This window comes from Buteo buteo, chromosome 28, assembly GCF_964188355.1.
Source record: "Buteo buteo chromosome 28, bButBut1.hap1.1, whole genome shotgun sequence".
Classification (NCBI taxonomy): domain Eukaryota; kingdom Metazoa; phylum Chordata; class Aves; order Accipitriformes; family Accipitridae; genus Buteo; species Buteo buteo.
Genome location: NC_134198.1, coordinates 5122296 through 5146688, shown reverse-complemented (window position 1 = coordinate 5146688; position 24393 = coordinate 5122296). Strand labels below are relative to the sequence as shown.

Genomic DNA, 24393 nt, shown 5'->3' with positions numbered 1-24393 from the left:
CTGAAATATCATGAATTTTTTCTTAGAAATGGATCTAAGATTTAATTTCAAGATTATCTGAGCAGTTCTTTTCTTTTATGAACTTGAACAAAATTGAAACTCCAAAAGATAACAGCAATTATACACTTAATTTTACTGGAGAAGTTAATGGGTTTTATCCCTTGAAAGTTGGCCAAAGTAACCAGAAAATCCTCATTATTGTACGAAAGAATGCCCGGTTTTAATAATGGATATTTGTTTGTATTCACAGCTGATTTTTTTTCATGCTGGTTTTAGAGCCTTGGGTGTGTTTGGTTATCTTGGAGTCAAAGTTAAACTAATTAGGCTTTAAGACACAAACGGAAGCTACCTGTAAGTATAGGAAAAGAGTAGTATGCTGTTCTGCGTGATGCTCGGTGCTTGGCGGGAGGTGTATTGATTTTTGTTTGCTGAAATTTTTTACCAGGCAATCTTTAAGCAGCAAAGCCCTTACAGCGTGCTTTCGGAAAAGTGTGAGGAATGCCTGTGAGTTACAGTAGCAGTTAGTGATCTTTTTCTTATTTATTACCTTAGAAGAAAGAACAGCCAGTTGCTGATAGAGCAAACGGTGTGAACAGGGCCTTGGAGGACTGGTTGCCTGACCCTTTGCTGCTGACATGATGATTAAAGACAGTGTTTAAGTACCGCTAAGTGACACTTCATTATCTGAAGGTATTTCAAAACAAAAGCATTTTGCAGTTCAATGACTCGAGAAAAGTAACCAAACTGTATTCATAATTAATAGTAAAGCTGAGTTGTTGAGCTTACCACAAATTAGAAAATGCCTAACCTTCCTAAAAAAATATTTTTATAATAGCAATACTAAATGACCGTTTGCTACAGAGTTGGTGATTAACTGCAAGATGAGATAGATGTGTGACCGCTGTAAAACCCTTGTAGGGAAGAGAATGACTGTTGATTCATAATGAATCTGTGGTTGCAAATAAGAAAAAGAAGACATCTCATTTGTTGGGTGAACTATCTGACAAAATAACAGAAAGCCAAAACAAAGAGTGAAAAAAATGAAAATGGGAAGGATGATGTAGCAGGCAAGCAAAGAAAAGGCCCATAGGGCTTCTTAATTGCCTAACAAAAGAGCAAAAGTGCCTACTGAGCAACTGACTGAAGAAGTTACTGGTTCTCGAGGTCTGAATTCTTTGATGTGTAAATATAAAGGAAACAGGAGAGTTAAATTCACAGTGTGATTAACTACCAGCGTGTTGTCCTACTTGAAAAAATGGTGCATTAGAAAATTGCCACGGAAAACAGACATCTTGTAACAGTAAGGTTGCCATTCAGATCCCTGGTACCTTCTGTATCTTATAATAATCTTCTGCAAATATATTTGATTTTTTTGGTTTTTGTTATAGGCACTATGTTTTCTTGCGTTGTAGAATAGGTGCTATTGCTTTCAAGTTCAAAAGGCATGTCTCAAAACACATCTAAAGAAGGAATTCATTGTCTTTTTGGTGCTTGATTCTTGGAGAGAAGTCACAGCTTCCAAAAAAGGGGGCAGGTAGGGGAGAGAAAGGGTAACTCTGAGCCAGAGTATATTGTGGATCATCAGTGTGCCGGGACATTAGTTCTTTTAAGCTTATCGACATGAGAGTTTAAGTGGAAAATAAGGCATGAAGAGTAAATTCATAAGTGTGTGTAAAAGAATGGAAGTTTTATATTGAGCTCCGAAGTTAAGGTTTCCCATTGAAACTTGGGCCAAGCCCTGTAACAACCTGGAGTCCTCATCACCTCCAAGACATTGGTTCTTCGTGTTTCCAAGTCAACGTTTATTAAGCAAAAACACAGAGCTGGTTGACTTGTCCACTAGTGATAGAATCACTTATTAATTTAGCCTGTCTAAATGTATTAATGAACTGATCCTGGTTTGTTTGTGGTTTTTTTTTAATTTATTTATTTAACACCTGTATTTTTGAGTATTCGGGGCTGGGGTGGGGGGGAGGATTAGACTGCTCTTTGCTCCAACTTTGTGGTTGTTATGTTATTGCGTGTTGTCCTTGAAAGTGTGAATTCTGTTCAGGAAGATCATCTTATTTATAGGCCATCAAATTGATGGGCTTCTTAGCTGGCTTTCATTCATGTGAAATGGAGAGGGTAGCTATATTCTTTAAATAGGATGACATGGAAAATACTAGAAGCACAACTGTTGGTGACAGACTGTTTGGGCCAGTGGGCAGTATTGGGGGCAGTGGCTTTGAACTTCCATTTCCACTTGAACAAATCTGGCAAAACCAAGGAGTATAATTATAGAAATCAAAGATAAGCAAAAGGAAATGAAGTGTTTCTGCAAGCCTTTGTGAAGGGTACTAAAGCCATATTTGGACTCTTGAGAGATAGCCAGCTAACATCTAAAATCTTCTGTAGATGCAGCAGTGCTATAATAGCAGGGCTGGCTTGGAAGTTTACTTACAGTAATCCTGGACCACTGTAATGAGATAAATCTGTGCAGTGGCAAGGAACCTGACTGTCATCACCTTTCTGGTAATAGAGAAGGCAAGGAAACGCTAGTGGCTAAGGTATTGGGTTTCAGAAGTAAATAAGGGGGTTGTGGGTAAAAGTGAGGAACCAGACTTTTGAATAAGATGTAGTGCCCTTTCTAATGGCACAGTCCAACCTAGAATGCCAAAACTTGTTGAATGACCACAAAATTAAGTTGCAAAGACCAAAAGAATAGACAAGGGCAAAGGGTGATACAATGAATAATATGCAATGTACATCATTATTTTTGTTAAGTTCAGAAGTTTCTTGGTAATTCTAAATATTGAGCAACTAATAAGATTTATGAGGAGTTAGTTATCATAGCAAAAACGCAAACTCTTTTAAGAAAATCAAGATAACGAGCAATTAGATGCTTACTAAAATTACTAAAAGAGCCTGAAGTAAATACAAATACAAAACACTGATTAGGTTGAAGTATTGTGGGGCTTCTAAAAGGCTTTGATTATAACTTGCCACTGTGTTAATTTACTAGTGAATTATTGCAATTATATACATTCATGTTTTGAAAAAGGGTGGGGAACCAGAGATTTCTTCTAGATTGTTGTATCTATTTATAGTCTAATCTGGACGGAATCTCTACTAATTCTAAAACTTGAATGTGAATAATTATCATAATATACCAGGAAGTGAGAATTGCAACAAGCATCTTGATTTACCTCTCCTAGCTAAGCGTACGGAGCCAGAGCTCCTGAACGCTTTCCTTTGCCCCCTCTCTGCCCGTTCAGCACTTGGGGTCCCTGAGAGGAGCCCTGAGCCGGTGTGGGGGGCCGATGCAGCCATCGCGCTGCTCCCGTGCTGACCGCCTCAGCAAGGGAGGTTCGGGGAAGATCTTGCCGTGGTAAACGTTGAGATTTACTGACAGAGGTGACAGCTAATCCTCGTGCTCCTCCGTCGGCCTAAACCTCCGTCTCCTTTGCTTTCCCTCTCTGCCTTTCGTTCTGACTGCCCTTTTGGGTTGGTTTATTGCTTCCACCCTCCCACACTTCACTTACATGTCCTGCATGACGCCCTTCCCCTCTGTAGTGCTGAGTTCCATTTCTTTGCTTCCTCTTCACGCCGCCGTTAACATCCCCCACTGTTGCTCTGCTTTCCCTTGTCTATTCCCACCCCTTCTTGATTTCAAATCTAGTAGATTAGGTAGCCTATTCGCACTGCTGTTGATCTTACGATCTTCATTCAACTGACTTCCGTTACCTACTGTTCGTAATTTCTTTTTGTGTCTGCGTCATGAATGCTTTACGTCCTTGCAAAATGATGATGTCATCTACGTGTTTGGATTACGTAGGGAAGTGATGAAAAACACTGGCTATTTTCATAGCTGTAAAACAAGTGTCTTTTTCTCCTTAATGAAGGCCAAAGTGTGCAGTGAAGACCTGAAGAAAGCCACGCAGAATACGGAAGAAAATGTAGACGTTTTCCCGTAGTGCGTTTTGAGAGATTAAAAAAGCCTTACAACTGGGTAGTATAGAGAGGCAGGTCTAACCTTGTGTCCTGGGAACACCTCTCATCCTAATGAAGCTTCACAAGACACTGCAAGCCTTCTGAAGCATTCTGGGAGGTCCCTGTGTTCAAAATGGAATGTGCTTCCTATTCAGCAGCCAGTGTCCCAGTTTTCCCCCACCTCCTCTGGGAGGATTGCACTCCAGACAGCTCACCAGGAGTTCTCTTGAATCTAGCAAGGCAAAGACCCTGTCGTGGTGACTGGCTCTTTTGGGAAACTGAACAGTCAAAAGGGACCTAAATCTGTTAATGAGCATTAGATAGTAATTAAACTTGACACAGTTGCAGTTAAATGCCTGCTCATTTTATTACATCTTTTAAAAATGTCTTACTCGTTTGCTAAAATTACGATGCTTTGTTGTGAGAAAAGGATAGCGTACTGTGCAGACTAAAAGGAGTACGCCCAGGCACGCAGCCACTCTCTGCTTTTACAGGGCAGAAAAGTGAGTCGTACTAACGACCGTTGTTCAGGAATGATTTTTACTTCGGCACCAACGTCCTTCTCTGCGAAGATAAAAAGGTCGAGAGCTGTAAAGCGAAGGAGGCAGGAGGTGATGCCGCGTGAGCGCTGCAGCCCACGGTGCTGCCTGGGGCGCGAGCGCTGCTGCCTCAAATACGCCGGGGCTCCTCCGTGGGGGGGAACGTCGTGTACAGCCACACCGCTTCAGACAGACAGACGATAACCCGCCTGCTGTCTCAGCTCATAGCAGGCAGTTCTGCCAAAATTCAGCAGAGCGATGTGGAACGGCCTCGCTTCTTGTCCACAAGCTGAGATAAATCAGGAGGGATGGATGTGCTATATATACAGAACCCGCTCGGCTGAAAAAAGTGAGAGCAAGGAAAGGATTTTAATCCTGGCGGCGTGGATATTTTTGTATCTGAGTAAAATGAGGTATTTATAGCATTTACTGACACCATTTTTATTTACTGTAATTTGAACCAGCATTCAAGCCATTTTTTCCTGAGCCAACAGAAAGGAATTTTTTGAGAGCTAGAGGACAAGGTAACTTTCCAAAATCAAACCTGGATACTGCAAATGAGAGGGAGGAGGGATCTTCTGTCTGCTGTGGTGGCTGTAATGTCAGAGAGAGAACACAGGTTTACTCTTAACAGATTCATCTATCAATATATTTGAACAGTTATTATCACCATGAGTTACTGTGTAATTACTGTTGTTCCCAACAGAGTTCCTGTTTCATTGCTGTTTAATTATGTGTATTATTTCAGCGCAACTATGCAATTTAACTCATGTCACTTGGAAATAAATGTTCCAGGCGAGGCAGTGTCATAACACAAGAAGCTTCATAGCTGGGATATGGTTGCTGGAAAAGTATACAAAGTCATTTGTTGATCTAGCCAACCACTGTCTTTTGGAGGAATCATATAGACATAGTAGTTCGCACCTTGGTCATTTAAGGTAGATGCCTGAAATAGTTGTGAATATCCTTTGTGTACAGAGCCTGAAGAAACTTTAGTGCCAACAGAAGTGAGAGGGTAAAGATGTTTAGTAAATTCTTCCCCTTGGATCCAGCTGCAGTAAGCATACGCATTTGTTGCCAACATAAGAGCCTTTTTCCAGGAAATATTTCTAAATTAAATCTCAGTTCTGGGGATCACTGTTGTATGTGTTTAGCTGTTAGATGAAAACAGTGCTCAGCAGTCATTTTAGGGTCATGGTAACTAATACAGTTTTGACCTGTTTGTTAAGGAGAAATGCGAAGTGCAACAGCTGCTATAGTTTCTGAGCCAAAGAGATTCTCTTGTGTTATTTCTTGCCATTTTCCTACACTATGAGTTTAATAAAACACCCCTTTTCTAAGGAAAGCTCGCTATTGGAGACATATTCAGATAAACACCTTCTTAGTGTTATTTTGAGGAGGAGGGGATAAGTGTGAGGCCCCCGTGACCAAGACGTGTTCCCAGCCACCTCAAGGAGAGACATGGGACACGCGCACGGGGACACGCGTGTCCGGCGGCAGCTCAGACCAGCAGCTCTCTGTGAGTCAGAGCAGCATTGATCCCACGCGTACTTAGGGAGTCAGGTACGTTTGTACATGTGCTTTGAAATTCAAAACGGCCCGTTTCTTGGTGTTGAAGGTGGGGAAACAGGGCAGTTTCAAAACAAGTTCTAAAACATTTGGATTTTGGAAGAAGGGAACAATTTAGTAAAAATTTTGACCTGGAAAGAGCAAGAGTCCCAGTAAAAGGTAGAAACCGCTATTGGAGTCACGGGTACTTGGCAAGGGAAGCTGGAAAACAGTAGCATCAAGATTACGTTTTGCAAAAAGTGACAATGCCGTATTAGCACGCAACATGTTCTAGGATGCATGTTACTGAAGGGTATTGAAGTATGTATAAGCATATTTTATAATGAAATAGGAACAAAATTAATATACTGAGAGGAATGGATGATATTGGCACGTGCCTGAGATACAACAATATTCTCGTCAGTGATAAGCTGGAAGCCTGGCTTTGTGTGAAGGTCGTAACTTAACCAGTGCTACAGCAGAACCCATCAAGAGAAGAAGTATGAACAAGATGCGATGGTTGTAAAGGATGCATTTATATATTCATGGCAAGAAATCCATTAAGCAAAACAGAAAATTGCACACTGCAAGCATGATGGCGCATTGCCTTAAAGAAATAGATAACAGCCACCAGCCAGAAACAAAAAGCTAGCAAAATATTCTGATTGAAAGAAGTAAAAAATGTTACAGAAGAAAAGCATTCTGAAAAATGGTTTCTAAAATCTTAGAATATTCAAAAGAAGCTGCATATTTCTTCTTTAGCTTGGTTTTAGTATATATAGAGGCGGAGTTTCTCGCAGAGGGAAAAGAGAAAACTTCAAATACGACATTGCAATCATGATCATATTCAACATTTAAAAGGAAACTCATAAAAATTAATACCGCCTTTCCAGAGGATCATGAATTGTATGTTAAAAGTTTAAAAGGAATGATATGCTGGACAAAATAAATGAATCGTGAAAGAGATTAATGTATTTCAGGTTCACTGTAATTTTCTTTTTACAGACTTTGAAATCATTAATCGTAATGTAGTATTTACTGAGATGAAGGAGGATAGAATCTGGACTTTCCTCATTTTATTGCAAACTATGTAATATTTTAATATTTCTAATAATGAAGTGTTCACAGAGAGAGGATCTGGTTTAGGAAGTTTTGGGTTAGGAAGATGAGTCTAAAAGAGGATGTTCAGTATTAACATTTGCCATATTACTTACTATCATGGGAAAATCTGAGTGCTCTTAAACAGTGTGCTCTCTGAATAAAAGAGATCATTAATTTGATCCAGCAAATTTGATAATGCATTTATTATTCAAAGACTCTATCCTCTATTAACTCTTAAGTATTCAGTTTAGACCAATAATCTGGCAAGTGAAATGTGATATGAGATAAAGCTTGATGTCAGAATTATTCACTCCTTTTTCTTTCTCTGTAATCAGGTATTTTTAGCACTCTGAATGGTGGTATTGCAAGGCACAATTCCTTTTGAGATAATCACTGAACATAAGATAACCATGTGGTTCCTCATCTATCATCTTATTGCACCCTGTTTCGTCTTCAGCCTGACAGGTAAGTTGACCTCCCATGTTAATTCATTTAAGTAACTGTTGTCAGTTTAATGCCTTTCAAGGTCAATTATGCTGTTTGTATGGGTTTAATTTATTTGTGCAGATACAATGAATTACTAAATGTGAATGATGAAACTGTAAGGAAGCATACTTACTAGAATGGACACCATAATTAAAAGCTTGCAGAAAGACAGATCTGGACTTTAAAATTGTTTTTGTCTATTCTAATTTGATATATGGAATTAATTCTTTCTCTAGATTATAAAAAATGTATCTACTGTCTGTGCACTGGTGGTCAACATGATTAGAAGAATGGAAATACGCCCATAAGAAGAGACACTAAACACAAAATTCTATAATATAGACACCATCTAAAATTCATAAAATTCATAAAATTCCACCAGCACAATATAGTGGTAGTTTTCATAATACAGTGGGGCAATGTTGCATATACTGACTTTAATTTTACATTACAAATTGTAAAACATTTCATAAGTAGAGATGGGGTCATAAATATTAAAACATTTAGGAGTAATATTTCTAACATCTGAAATTATGGAGGCATTTGCGACTGAAGTTTTGGCTCATTCTAAGAGATAGAAGGAGCTCTTTGGAAAGTTAAAATTCAGGATTAAAATCTAGTTTCTGTTCCAGCTGTTCCAAACAACTTCGAGATTTATAAAGCTTGTTTCAGACTTCCATGCCAATTTAAATGAATGCTGGTTTTTAGTTGCTGTGATGAATTGGATTGCGAGCATAAGTAGAGCTCTTCTCAAGAAAGAAAACATTTTGCTTACATACAGACTGCATGAACTGAGATCAGAAAATGTAAAAAGCAGAACCATTAAATTGTGCATACACGAAATATTACTGAGGTTTGAAAAGTGCAAATATTGTGTACTAATGTTTTGGTTTATTTTTAGGGTAGGCTTTAGATCCTTCCCTGCTTTGAGGGGAAAGTTACTCATAAAACTAGTTCTACTGCGTTTCATGAAACATTCTTGTGTTTTGGGGAGTTCTTTGTGTACTTAATGAGTTCGTAATTGACGCGAGCGGTTCATAGGCTTGCTTAATCTGGCCTGCTATTTCAGGCATTGCCTCAATTTCACTACCATAAGACTATATTGTTTGTATTATTGAGTCAAAAAATCTGATTCATACTGTGATGTAAGCTCACTGGCTTTAAGAAATTACTCCATAGCTCCTAGGAGTGCTTTCTGGTTTAGTGAGAACAGTATTTTATTCTGTGGAGGATTTGAACATTGTTCTTTACCCCACATCTGAGTTTCCTGGAGGATATACTGATGCCTAATAAAAATCAAGACCTTTAAAATGTTGTGATCTCATGCTTACAATGTATCTATTATGTGTTTCAAGGGTCTTTTCTTTGTTAAGATGTGAGGGTTGCTGATAGCACCAGAGTTAAAACTTAAAACTCACCATTTTAATTCAGCACTGGGCTTTTCCTGGGAGGGGGGTGGAAGAAGGCTGTCAACTGCCATCAGTAATATTATGCAAGTGCTGGACATTGGTTGATAAAAAATTTGAGTCAATCACTGAGAACAAATGTTCAGTTAATTTCCTGACAGGCAAGACCAGATGATTAATGCTACTACTTGTGTATTACGCACATTGCAGTTGTGCCCAGAAGCCAGAAATCTTGGCACCAGAATGCACCTCCTGGCAGGTGCCGTGGAATGACATGGGGAGATTGCGTGCTATGAAGGTCATGAGTAAGTGACATAGGAAGAGCAAAGATGGCTATGGTGACATTCCATACAGTTTGAGTATGCATTGATATATTCATGGCAATGTTTGTTTGATCTCTCCTTTGACTGTACTTGGCTGTGGTAGACTCCTGGAAGAAGAATAGGAGCCATTGGTGTGAAGGGTTTCGAACAGGGGCAGGTTCCAATAGTGCTGTTACCTGTTCAGAGAAAATTCCTAACTTATCTTCTGGTATGGAATAAATACTTGCTTGCATTTTTCATCAAAAGCCAAAGACAAGACCTACCTCCACCTCTAAAGATACGGCACCATCCTCCAATGTGGAAGATTTGTAGTCTTATGTAATCAGAGGGAGTTTGCTATTTCTGGTGTATTATTGCAAGGCTGAGTAGCGTGCACACTCTCTGCTCTTGGACCTGCTGTACTTTGCATAAATAATTAAATATCCATTTGAGTTGAGAGAAAGTCTGCTTCTGTCATCTAGGGTTTATGACACCCATCTGGATTATATAAATCTGATGTTGCAGTCTTTGCTCTGCCCCGGCACTTGAATCTTGCTGGAGGGTTTCTCGTTTCAAATGAGTGCTAGAGCTGCTGGCAGTTAGTCTTAGCAAATTTTCCTTTTCAGTGTGTTTCTTGGCAATGAAAATGTCATGGTATCCAGAAAATACATAGCTGCAGTAACCAAGATAAAATTTAAGGGGTTGCTTGGGAGTGTGCATGGTGTGGTTAAAAAGTGAAAGATAGATACTGCAGAGAAAGAAGGAGCACAATTAGAATGATCAGGTCAAGTTCTAGGAGGTGTTCTTTCACACACAATACATCAAGGGGAATGCTGGCAATGGCAACAACAATGGAGAATGTGGGAATCGGGGACAGTTTTTGAGTAAAGATCATGATTTCTCATTTCAGTAACAAGACACACCAAGCACCAGAGCGAAGAGACAAGTTAGCTGGGAGCAGATGTTGAAAGCAGAATATTAAAGAAGTTGCTTTAGCAGTTTTTAACAAAACACGGGGTTTCTTTGGAAGTGTATTTGGCTCACCTTGCCCCCTGTGGTGCTGGACCCACAGTTCTAGGTCGTTCTGCCCTGTAAGTTGCCTTTGGGCAAACCAATCCGTGACCCTGGAGCCACCAGTCAAGGTTTTTGCAACCCGTGGCTCCTAAGCAGACCTACGATATTAACTGCTCTGGAGCCGGGAAACTGATAATAGCTTCCAGGGTCAGTGTCCTTTGGCATGTCTTACCATATGTTCTGTCCCAAGTTCAAAGATATCAACCAAAAAACCTGAAAATATTCAGAATTCATGCATTTGAGTGAGAATTGAGAGCTTTCAGATTTACCAGCTACAAGTATTTGGGAAACAAGGAGCTAGGAAGCTGAAAATCTGAAGCTACACTGACTTGAGATGTTCAGAATTTGGCCTGAAAGGGTGACAGGTATTCTGACACTCTATAAGCTAAGTGTTTTACCTGTTTTCAAATTGATCTTTTTCCTGCTGCAGGAAATTTAAAAATATTATTTTCCCAAACTGAAATACATATTTTTTAGAAATCTGGAGTTTTTCTTGGAATAAAACCTCTGACTTTTAGCCAGTTCTGTTTTGTGGTAATCAAAGGCAGACACTGAGAATTGTTACAATGACTGGCCATTTCCCATCAGTGGGGAATGCACACTTGACCGAAGGGAAGCAAATATTACATGAATCAGTGCATTGGAAGTTTAGGCAGAGATCATCTTCTGCAATGAGACAGGAGCAATATTTATTTTCCAGGTAAATTACTGATTGAAATGTAGTCTTGCAGATATAAATTGATGAAAAAGTCATAAGTAATTTGGTCTTTCACTTACTGATAGAACGGACAGTTATAATAAGGGTTGTTTTTCAGAGTGCACTTTGAGCAGTGTAAGCCAAATGAGAGCAGCAAATCACTCCTCAGGGAACATTGTGATGATTGTCAGTCCACTGCCAAAAAAGTTGTTTCGTGCCTGTTACTGGTAATATTTGACTCTTCTTCTCTTTCCCCTGACATCTGGGCTCTCTCCAACATAGTTCTAAGTTGCCTTTGACTCCCCGTTAAATTCATATCCTATTGCTAAGTCTCAATTCTAAACTTTTCTTTCATCTAGTACATCCCGTATAAATCAATGAACCAAAGTGTATCTTCACTTGGGATAATAACCTTGAACCAAAAGAATTAAGTCTTTCAGCAATAGGCTTGTTTTGTTTCTTCCTCCAAAAGACTAATTAAAAGCTGCAAAGGCCCTATATTTTATTGTGCTTAATTAATACTTGATTACATTTGGCTAAAAGAGGAATCAACAGCAAAAAATATTACTGTGTTCCGCCGATATTTTATTTCTGATGAAACCGTTCTACTTTTTACCTTGGGATTTCATAGTTCAGAGCCAGGCAGTACCTGAGTTAGGGTCAGATCAGGCCTCAAAAGGCAGCTGAATTTCTGCGTACGTTGCTGGTATTTCATACGCACTTGGAAGGCTTGTGTGGAGAGATTGTGCAGAGTAACTGCTGCACTTTACCTTCATCCCTAATTTGCTGAGCACTGGCTTTCCCATGAGATCAACGTGTTAGGCTCTTAAGTCACTTTTGAAGTAACACTTAGGTTTTTAAGGAAGAATCACCTAAATGATTTAAGTAACTAATAGGCAAATGTGAGTATGTTTAAAAGTACTATAATTGGTATTGGCTGGCGTTCCTCTTGGCAGTCTGAGAAGACAAGCAAGCTGTACCCTGTCATTCTTAGGCTTAAGTGGAGAAACTCACTCTGCCAAGGGTTGGAGCCTTTCATCCTTGAAACTTGCTGTAAAGGAGAAACTACATAATTACCGACGCGGCTCTTCAAGGACTGCGCTGGCACATATGCGATAGGGGTAATTCTCCTGCTCTTTTCAGTCCAGAAAAGTAGAGGCAGACTTCCCAAAGACAACCTAACACTTTCATATAACATGAAGTGGGACTGCTTGAGTGGTTACTTTTTCTGTTTGACTAATGACTGGTTCTTGGAAACTGATGTCCCTTTAGCATCTTGCTGGCTTCCACTGGTACCTCTTCTCCATCAGGATGACGGAATCTTCTTTATAGACCGCGAAATGCTACATCGTAAGTTTTGTGGATGTCCTGGTTTCAGCTGGGATAGAGTTAATTTTCTTCCTAGTAGCTGGTATAGTGTTATATTTTGGATTTAGTATGAGAAGAATGTTGATAACACACTGATGTTTTCAGTTATTGCTAAGTAGCGTTTATACTCAGTCAAAGGAATTTTCAGCTCCTCTTGCCCAACCAGCAAGAAGGCTGGAGGGGCACAAGAAGTTGGGAGGGGACACAGCCAGGACAGCTGACCCAAACTGGCCAAAGGGGTATTCCATACCGTGTGACATCATGTCCAGTATATAAACTGGGGGGAGTTGGCTGGGCGTGGGGACAGATTGCTGCTCCGGGACTGTCTGAACATCGGTCAGCAGGTGGAGAGCCATTGCATTGTGCATCACTTGTCTATCTTGGGTTATATTTCACTCTCTTTTTGTTATCTTCTTTTAGTAGTATCATTATTATTTTCAATTAAATTAAAATAATTTTCAATTATTAAACTGTTCTTATCTCAAAAAAACAATCCAACCCCCAAACCTTAAATTATGTATAGCTAGGATTTTCTCTGGAACAGTAGGTTCAAAAATACTTGTTACGAACTGAGGGCCAGAATCTACGTTATTTAAAGCTTCTTATCACAACATATGGCATTATTCACAATTGCTAAAGAGAGATGTGCGTTTTCTTCTAAAATACAAAGTGGATGAATATACTTAATACCTGTTTACCTTGTCTGCCATGTCTCTGCTTGGATCTTAGAAGACTATTTCAGGCTACTGCAGAGTGTCTGGCATTTGTAAATAAATAATCATAATGTGTTTGGTGATCGTAATGCTCCAAAACCTGGAAGTGCCTTGTTTACTTTCCTGCGAGCCCGGTAGAGATAATTTGGCTCATTCCCAGACCATCTTGTTTCTGACCATGAGTTTGTCAGACACTAGTAGGCCCTCATTTCTGTGACATATTGAAAACAGTACAAGATCTACTAAATACCAAATGGTTTCTAGGCTTGCGATGACGATACGGATCCTGACGACTTAGTGCTAGGTAAGATAATGAATGAGTCCATGGCTCTTCTGTTCAGCATCCATTAGCATTCCAGGTTAACCTAGCCATGTGCTGTGTCAACAGATCTTTGTCCCTCTCTCGTGAAAATATGTAACAGGATACAACGCTGCCAGGTGGATCAATACTGATGAGAGTGATACCGAATGACTGTCTCCAGCAGCCACTTACGGCAATGTTAAATGCCAGGGAAACAGAGAGGTGTACGGGAAGCAGGAACAGAAAGAGGAGGAGGAGGCTTATTAGAAAAATAAAGATGCTAATTAAAATAATTTTATCTCAGTGCGCAACAGGAGTGATGGGATCTTAAGGTTTTCCCCCTGGTTTAGCTTCTTTCTGACATTGACCTTTGGAAAACTTTTCACTGTGATTTGCTATTGATGCTCATGTCACAATTTGTGGTGTTTTTAGAATCAAGTTGATTCTTATGCAGCAGAAGACTTGAACGTGTGCTTAACATTGCACTTATACGTAAGCTTGTTGATTTGGATCAACTTATGTGCTTAAATTTTGTGATGGATCAGGTTCCTGAAAGAATGAGAGGCCTTTAATGAACTTAAACAAGCACTTTCAATGCTGTCTTATTATTACTTGCTTTTAGCAAACAGTATTACCATTTTACCTTTGCTAAAGATGAAGTTAAAGAGCTTAATATTTCCAGCGGAAGCTCTTGTAGGCATCCCTTACTAAAAGTGTTACCATCTTTCATTGAAAATATATTTTCATTACAGTGGAATTATTAGGCATTATCCGTCAAAAAAGTACTGCCAACCTTCTTACAATTATCTTCAAAACGAATTGTTTTATGCAGACATTCTGAGAGGAAAATTTATACAGTTTTGCCTTTTCTTTTTTAAAGCAAAATGTTGTTTGTTAAAGTATGCAATCTGTAGGTCTTAAAAGAGTATTCAAATCTTTCTCCCTTTATTTTTCAGCATTCCCTTCTAGTATATGGAGGTTTGATCTTCTGGTCTTGGAACTTTGAATTTTTTTTACTATGGGGTTGAATGCATGTGCAGCAGTGTTTGCAAGATTAGGGCCTTAGGATACATCCACTGTAGTTTCTGAACATATGGATTCATAGGCATATATAGCCCCGCATGTTTCACTGCCAGCCCTTCACTGTATTTCAGTAATTCCCATCATCATTTCCTCTCGTAGTTTCTTTTGCATATGACACATGCAAGCAAATTCTTCCTGAGTAAAAGACTTTTTTAGTGGTGCTGGATCTGGGAGGCCTTCGAGAAGCCCGAGTGCCCTAAGTACTGGTTAAGGGAACACTTGCTCCCTTTTGTTTAATCAGCGGTTTCCCTTACTAATATTTAATTACTTCTGTATTTTTTTGTGGTTTGAGGATTTAGTGAGGTTAAAGACACTTTAGAACAAATAAGGAAAATATACAAATAGACATCCATTAAAAATCTCTTGCACATGATTCACAACATGTGAAGGATTCGACTGAAGTGACTTGATCTTACATTTGACTTCCCATTTAACCTACTTTCCCAATGAATTGCCACATAACTATATAGCCACCATTTCTGGTGAATCACTTGAAATATATAACTTTCTAAAAAATGGTGTGGTAACACTGTATATCAGCCATGACAGTTTTGTTCTGAAACCAAATGTGGGTCACTTTTGTACATTCTAGAAAGAAAAAGCATTAATAACTTTGTAAATAAGGAAAAAGCTAAAAGTTTATTTTTACTCTTAAGTAAAGAACATTCCACACCTCCTGCATGAAATATAAATTATAACTACCCTATAAGCCAACATGGAAACATATACCTTTTAAAGAATGTAGAAAATGAAGGTGTACTTGCAATCTCTCTCAGTGTATCAAATTAGAAAGTGAGAGTAAACGTTAATTTATAACATTTTTGCTTTTTCTCATACTAGCCATATGAAGATAGAATGATGCACAAGTGTCCTAACATGGTTTAGTGACCTGTCTTTGAGCGACATTTGAGCAAATCATTATAAAAGACAGTAAAATTACAGTATGCTATTTCCTTTGGGGATTTTCTTTTTTTCTTCTACTTTTCTGTATTCAGGTTAGATAAAGAGTTGATTATGCAAAATGTGAGAATAAGTATATAGAAAAGATGGGTAGCAGTCTGTACAAATAATTCAATTAGATAAATTGTAAGAATGATCCATTTCAGGTTCCCTACAAAATAACATCTCACATCAGGTATAAAGTAACTCCCTGTGTACTTGTGGCAGCTGTCCATGAGCAGAAGAAAATAAGTATATTTGAATTACAGTGGTTGTTAAATGTTAACTGTGACGTAATGTGTAATTACTAGTAGCTGCATCTACCAGGAAATAGGGTGGTCTTTTTTTCCCTTTTCCAAATTTTCTGCCACATGATACAAAGTCCCAATTAAGATCATCAGCTCTTCCCTTCTTAGTGCACGTTCCCTGCCTGTGTGGTACGTATCAGCCTCACGATTCCCAGTGCTGAAAGTGGCAACAGAAGTCAGAGGGAATGTGCTGCACGGGGTTTGCTGTGCTGCAACTTGCTCCTTTAACCTGGTGTCCTGGAAAACAATGCACCAGTGGCCAGTTCTCACCTCATCGGTGCCGACCCAGGAAATTCCTAACTCTCTGAAGCTATCCAAGTGTAGAACTGATAGAAAAAAAAGATGATGATTGCACCTAGAAAGAGTCATTAAAAATTGGTAGTGGTGGTGATGAGTCTTGACTCTTTTAAACGAAGTACTACAGCGTGAGTAACATGCCTTACTTCAGCCACGATGTGCCAGCTGCCTGGGGTTACCATTTTCTCAGCTCTATTATAAAACAGAAAATTGCTGAACTCGTGAGCTGTCTTCAGTTTCACACATACCCATTCATCATATCTAATGTCATATTTAATCTGAGCACTAAAGTCTCCTTCATAAATGGATTTAGGAAAGCTCTCCAGACTTTACAGTCCCATGAAGGCAGATACCCAAGGAGACAGTAGTTTTACCCCCAGGAACTTCATAGATTAAACCTACACTTTGTGATTTACTGTTTATAGATCCAAATGCAGTATCTGTGCCAGCAGTAAATGGTATGGAGAGGTATTGCATTAAAAAAAAAAGTTTGGAAAGTTTGGAAAAGGAACTGATGAGTCATCTGGTATGGTGGAAATTATGTTCCTATATATCTTGATAAAATCACTATTTCAATGCATTTCTGCATAACGTTCATGGACAAAAACGTATATTTCTATGATGTCCACTAGAGGATGTTCAAATTTGGCTAAGAAGGAACAGATACACTGTTATCTTTGGACATGTGAGGATGTAAGGACAATAGTATCTCTTCGTGCTTGACCTTCTCTGTGTTCTCTGGGTGTCTGAGACCTGCAGAACAAGTAAGAAGCAGAAAGTGCACTTGCACTTCTGGTGCTGCACTGGAGTGAAATAATAAATTCTTTAGGGCAAAGATTGTTTTCTTAGTACTGCCTGACCATGTGCTCCCTGACCTTCCACAGAGGTTTCTAGATGCTGCTGCAAAACAAATAAAACCAAGTGTATAATAATAGGTCCCTCATCAGTTGTGGGAGTGGGCTGTGCCATCACCGTACCCCCCCTCCCGAATCTTAACACTTGAGGAAATGGGAGATAAATTGCTGATAGCATTCCTGTTGTTGGTAGTGATGGTGTTCCAGCTACCTCAGAAGGTCCAGCTCCAGGAGCAGCCTTTGGTTCTGGGTTCAGTGCCAGGAGTAGGCTTTGGCTAGTGGGCTCGACTGAGAGGCTCCAGGTCATGTTCCACAGATACAGTCAGATAAATCCAGACTCTCTTACAGGAAGATTCATTACCGTTTCTGTTAACCATCTAAAGATTGGGTATGGGATACAGGTTTCAGCTTTCTCTGTGGCTGATGAAGAAAGAATGGGATATCTGAATTACTGGCTGGAAATGCTTGTCTGACCCCTGTAAAGAAAGCCTATATGACTAGTTTGGACAATATCCCTAAGTTTTAAAATTTTGTGAGATAAATCCTATACTTAATGTCAAGAGTCTTACTTGGAATTTATTACAGTACACAAAGTAGAAAGAGGAAAGGGGGAGTTACTATTCTTGTCATAACTTCATTTATTGAACTTTCCTCTGTGTCACCTCATTAAGGTTTGAGATACTGGAGTGCTGCAAACCTAGGTTATCTGTAAGAAAAGCCTTTAAAAGCATTTTACATTCCATGATTTGCCACACATAAAACAACCCCTAAAAACATGTGTGATATGTGCAATCTGTAGCTGAGGATGAGTAAGACAAAAGTAAACAATTAGGGTTTATTTCATTTTCTGTATTGGAAAAAAGTAAGCCCAAGAACTGCTGTTTTCTCCTGTGAACTAAAAAAATTGACAATAGTCTTTAATAAACTACATATTTTTAACTTCCCTTTCTGGTTGTGTTCACACACAGAGCAGTTCCCGTGATTATAAGCAGCTTTACTTCATGACATTATCCTTAATCTATGAGTAAAATCGATTTTCAAAATGAATTAGATGCATGTAAGGATGGAATTAGCTGATAATAAAACAAATTGACTTGTCTGAAAGTGATTTGGATGACTGGTGTCAAAAGAAGCAAACTAATCCTGCTCTCTCTTGACAGAGGAATTTTTTGCTCAGCACTCTAACCCACTGAAATCGGTGGTGTGAGTTCAGTGTTTTATATTGTCTATGGTAGTAACAGGTTGGCGTAGTTGGTTATTACTATGTAGAATGTAAATATTTATGTTTAAAGACTTCATTGCACATGAAGCACAAGATGAGTGGTTGTATGCAAATACTCTTGGTGCAATTTTTTCTTCGTTATTTCTTACCCAAGAGGCCAGTAAAATACCAGATGAAACTCAGATCTAATACGAGAACTTTTAGTTAAAACAGCAAATTCAATTAAAAAGTCCAAATGTTGAAGATCTTTAGATATTAAAATTTAGATGTTTAAAAGAGAAATCTTTTAATTGTAAGCACTGTTAGACATTGGAATAAGTTTGCTAAAAGAAATTGTGAAGTCTTACTTATTGGAGGGTTTGTAGAATCTGTCAAAAAGACACCTTTTGAGATGATTTGATATGGTAGATCTGGTAGGATATACTGAGATCAGGTAGGGAGAAATATCAGGTAATCAGTCACCCTTTTTTAGTGATTTTTACGATTAAAAAAGACCCAGCAGGTCATTTGCTGTATTTAAAAGAATTAAAATTCATGTACTTGGGAAGATCAAAAGTGAAAAAATGGAGGGCATGTTGCCCTGAATATTAGGAGTATGTATGTCTTGTGTCCAGATAAGCTGGGACCCAGACATGAAAAGTCTGGATAATTAGAAGTTTGACAAAAATGTGGTAATAATGTCAAACCAAGAAATTGCGCTGATAAAGAATTTTCTGAACAGCTAATACAATCAGCCAGATATTAAAACACAGAGTATTTCTTCAGAACAGGGTTTTTCAAACACTGTTTAACAGGACTGAGTGGGAAATAAGTTGGGAAGAAAGAAGCAGCTGAGCTCTGTGTGTGTATGTTCATGTGCAGGTGAGCCCTGCTCACCCTTTCCTGGATGGTGAGAATTTCCTCCACTTTTCCCCTAAGACTGTCCACACTTTAGCCAAAAAGTCATACCTGTATGATGAAGTCTACACTGGACAGTATTTTCCTGGCACCTCATTTATACCGCATGAAGTTTCCTTTTTTTCTGTTTCAGTTCCTCTGGTTCCCTCCCCAGTTGTACCCCAAGCGGTTTTCTAGTTACGCCATCTCCTTTCCCTAGATAAATCTATTTCTTTTCACCACAATAATGTCAAAGCAGCCCATGATCACTTCGCCTTTCCCACAAAATAGCCATAGACCTAACACCTGCATCCTACCTTTTTCACAGTGTCCCAAGCTTCATCCCTGGGATGCTCATACCACATATCTTCTCCACGTCTCGGGCTCCTGATCCTCAAATCCCAAACTGCCCAAGTGACCATACTCTCCCCACCTACTCAACCTTCGTCCTGTCTGCAGCAAGCCTATACAAAGGACAGATGACGAGACCCCCTAGTATCAGGAACTGAATGAATCATTTCCCTAAATGTGTTTTTAAGTGAAGACCTGTAAGCTAAGCTGGAAGGTTACATGGTTAATTTAGGGTATTCTTAATGTACAATAACTGTATTTGGTTTTGAAGAATCAGTCCCTTCCCTTCTTCCTACCAATGTTATGGTGACTTACATCCAGGGCAGCTTTGCTCAAGTCGTTCGTCTTTCAAAAATCAAGTCAGATTTTGTCTGCTGTGTTGTTAAATTTATGCCAGATTTGTACATGACATGAGTGTTTTAGTGTCAGTGTAGTTAGAGAAATACATACAATTAATAAATTTATATGGAATTATATTATGAAAATAAATACTGAACTAATGAAATATGCTAACAGCAACAGACAGTGATTAGGCTTTTGGAAATAAGACACAAGAAGTGGACCTATACAGTGGCTATTTTGAAAAGTTTTGCGTTACCTTTATATTTACAGATGAGCATAATTTCCTTATCAAAGAGGAGAAGGATGTGAGAGGGAGAACCAGGAGCAGGGTGCCCAGAGGCTGCAGGGCCATTTGAGTGGGCAAATGGTTTGGACATGGAAGGATGTGAGGTGAAGGGAGATCCACAGAGGACCGATACAAGGATGATTGGCTACTGATTTGTTTTTAATTGTTCTTTTTATGCCCTAAGTAATCATCGTGGTTTAACCCCAACAGGATATGGGCTGGAAAACCTCTTTGTCTCTATGTTTTACATAGTGTATACCATGCAAAATAAAGTTATTTGAAAGCTAATTAATTTTTAAAAAATATGATTATATGGAAAAGTTTGACATTTCCTGAATTAAATAGATATGGGATTAGGATGCACTGAATAAGCTTTTTTATTGTGCCTTCCTTTTTCCTCTTCTGATGAAGTTTGTTGAGATGACTTGAAAATAACTGCCTCAGGTAGTTTCTGATTGTTATTTTCAGACATCCTTTTGGTATCTTTTCTCTGAATGTGTTGGATATTTTATATTGTGATCTCTCACAGGCTTGTGCAGGGACATAAAGGTGTACTAATACAGTTTTGTAGCTCATCTGTAAGCAGTGATGAGGCTTTCAGAGATATCTGTTTATCTTGGGCAGCGGTTCTTTCAGATGGTTCGGTCAGTAAGACAACTTTTTTCCACTCAGCAGGTGGAAGCCTACACCCCTGCTCCCGCTCCACCCTTTGCACTGGCACAAGTAAGTCTTCATCAGTGAACAAATGCGCCTCACTAAACGGGCAGAAGACTAACCCAGAAAGCTAGAATTGAAGAGATTTCCACTCTCTTTAGCTTTAGCAGCTACCTAAGAAGTCAGACAAGCATGAGAGGCGTTGCAGGAATGCCTAGAGGGAAAATGACACTGCCCAGCTGGAAAGTGTCGCTCGGAGAAGGGATGACAGGGCCACCTTCCAGCAGCAATGGTTGTTACACAGGATCCATGATCTTATCAGCTGTGTAGAGATTTTCTTGACCTTTGCAGAGACTTCCTAATACATTTTAGCACTGTTGAAAAGTCTGAATCTTGTTTGAAGAATTCACCGAAGAATGCCTCAAATAGTCAGAATTAGGTGATAGCTTTTGCTCCAATTTATAATATAAATCACAAGAAATGTACCCAGAAAATAGAGCAGTAAGGGTGTTTGAGAGGTCAGGTAGTCCATCCTCTTGTCTAAAGCAGGACCAGAACAGATGAAATGTGCTTTTCTTCTCATCCTCAGTTTATCTAATGCATCCATTTCCTTCTTCCTTTCCCTGCTTTTACTTCTCCCCTTTTTTTGTAGGCACAACTTCAGCGAGCTGATCTTTTTCCTTGTACTCTTGGTCTGCCCTTCCTCACTCTCCAGACTTTGTTGCACAGGCATGGTACTTCACTTAAAAGTGTGAACATTTCTTCCTGATCTTTTCAAAAACCCTTTCTCTTCTCTTTTCTCCCCCATGCTGTTTCGTATCACGGGTCCACACTCAGCTTACATCTGAGAACGAAAGGTTTATTGCTTGCCACACCTGACATTCAGCCTGCACATCTTCTGCTCAGCCAGACATCTGAAACCAGGTTCATAATAGATTGCAGCAGAAGTGCCATTATAAAGCATATTCGATAGGTGTGAGAAACAGACATTCACTCAGTAAAATTAATAGTGCTGGCAGCATAAAAAATGCATGCCATGAAATGCCTAAGGGATCTGTAACATCATTTGAGTCCTAAGGTGGACAGAGTCAGCTGCATATGATATGGCTATTTGCTGCTAGAGGCGATTGTTATTCTGTATTCATATTTAAGAACTGCATAGGAAGTGCCATCAGGTTTGTGGCTCAGTTATTCCAGGTTCTGGGCAAATACATGATTCTTGCCTTTTCAGTCTGAAATTACTTCTTCTTTTGATCTAGCAGTACATCTAGCAATGTAGATTTTTACATAGTGTTGTGCTTTAAATATCAAAGAAAGCAGACCATTTTTCAAAAGCTCTGCCTTGCTTTCTAGTTGCTCTTCTTCCCTTCTTTGAAAGACATCTCATTACATGAATTAGTTTTTAAAAAGGAAGTTGCCTGACCATATGTGGTGCAGCATAACAGTGCCTTCTGGTCCTGCTCCTGTCCCTAAGGGAAATGGTGATTTTTTTTCCCCAAACATGAACTGGAAAGTGAACTTACTTTTTATCTGTAACCAATCTTCTGCTAGTAATGTAACCCAGTGTCTATCTATGCATATGGAATTTAGGAATAATAAAAAAAGATATCTGCAGAAGGATTGTTTTATGTATATGTGAAATTTTAACACTGACATAATTTACATTCTTTATTTCTATAGATAGATTCTTTCTTCTCTTTTAGTTTTCTAAAAACTGTCTAATTTAGTCTAAAATGTTTTATAACCAAAGGCAAGACTTTTAAGGGGATGAGTACAAAATTGTAATTTGATGTAAGGACATTCATCTGTTACATTGCCAGTTAATGTCTTGATCTGTGAAGATTTTTAAATGCAGCATTGCAAGACATGTAGCGGATTTTTAGAGGCAGCACAGATACTGTTGCAAAATGTTAGTGTTCTTCCATCCTTAACCATTGCTTTTGGAAATTTTTAAGCTAAAATGATTCAGCCATCTCTGAAGATCTTATTAGGAAAACTGTGTTTGTTTTGTTTTTCCTTGTATTACAAGATTCTTGCAGTCATTTTTCCAGATCTCTGACATCTCTGGGATTTGGAGAAAGGCTCTGAACTTGAATGGGAAGTGAACCTGGTAGCAGTCATGTACTACTGTGTTTTTCCCATGAGTTTGCTTGCAAGTGTCCATACTGTTAGTTGACTCTCAGTAGAGACCTGTGAGAATGAGACAGCTGTGTTGTCTAAAAAATGTTATCTCTACGGAGCATGGACCATCTCCTCTCAGTGCCGTTCTGCACCTAGAATGCACATTTGCCATTACCACAGAAAATGCCAGTTGCATCCTGGATTTACTGAGCAGAATTTTCCCAGAGCGTTCCACCTTTGCTCCTAGTCTTGCTTTTACAGACCCCGAAGAGCAGTCTTGTACGCTTGGGGGAGATAAAGGAGAAGGGAATGCAGCAGGGGCAGGCAGAGCCAGCAACCTTTACAACAGCATCAGCAAATGGAGGATAAAGATTAAAAAAAAATAGTTTGTTGTCAAACCTGTTCAATATTTATTCACCTTTAAGTGCTTGACTTTACAAACTTAAATTATTTTCAGTGTGGGACTTTTTTTTTTTTTTTTTCTTATTTTATTTTGGAGGGGAGAAACTTAACATATACATATACCTGAGCTTGAAAGGAAAGACAAAAGTATGTTCTGGAAACAAGGTAATTCTCAGCTTTGATCTCCAACATAAGAGGTTTTTTTGTCTGATGCAGTAAAGATTCTTTCTGAATATATAAAACCATTGGAGTCGATTAGGTTGTAAGATAAGGGACACCTAATGTTTGGATAGTTGGTTTAGATCTGAACCTGTTTGATGAGAATTTGTTGGCCTCTGTGAAGCAAGTTGGTCTCACTGCATTCCTAAAGGGCATATCTTCAATTCATAATTATCTCCATCATATTTGGCATAAACTGTGACAAATAATCAAATGATGTCAGGGGAGAAGGCAGGGAGGCTAGTTTTATAGGAACATAGTTTGAGTTACTTTAGTTCCCAGATGGAAGGAATGAAGCAGGAGTCAGTGAAGGAAGGCCAGCACTTCTATTATTTATTTGTACTGCTCTGGTTTTGTTGATGCATATAGAACTTGATTTTGGGGAAGTCATTATTTAGCCTTCGCATTTTGACTCTGGAAGGTGTGATATAAATTCATCTTCAGTTTGACTACTAATTAAAAAGTAATTAATTTCAAACTCTGCTATTTTTTCAGAGGAAGGAAACAAAGGTTATGGACCTGTTTTTGAGGAACAACCCATTGATACCATCTATCCAGAAGAATCTTCAGATGGACAAGTTTCAATGAATTGCAGAGCTCGAGCAATTCCTTTTCCTACTTACAGGTAACCTCTCTTCTTTTGATTTTCAGGTCTTACATATTTTATTCAGTGAGTGTTTCAGGTTGTGGTATTAAATGAATGACTGTCTTCACAGGTTGATAGAAAGTCATCAAGGCAGGAAAAAACAGGGAGATTTGAATTTTTAAGTTAAGAATCAACCTTGATTCAATGTGCCAGAATGTCTAGACAGTGTTGAAAACAGTGTATTCCTGTTGTGTTCAATGTTTTCAGCTTTTGAAAGGAATACTGATCCAGATGCAAAACAAAACAAAAAGAAAAGTGACCTTTAAAAAATAATTAAGAGGCTATT

At 38.8% G+C, this 24393-nt stretch overlaps 1 protein-coding gene across 1 annotated transcript in view; it reads left to right on the top strand.

Moving 5' to 3' along the window:
• CNTN1 (contactin 1) overlaps positions 1 to 24393 on the top strand; it is a 252034-nt gene that overhangs the window by 149062 nt on the left and 78579 nt on the right. The window contains exons 3-4 of the mRNA XM_075059056.1: positions 7496 to 7625; positions 23957 to 24086. Coding sequence (XP_074915157.1) covers positions 7514 to 7625; positions 23957 to 24086 — 242 coding nt within the window. The 5' untranslated portion in view covers positions 7496 to 7513. The remainder of the gene's footprint in view (positions 1 to 7495; positions 7626 to 23956; positions 24087 to 24393) is intronic.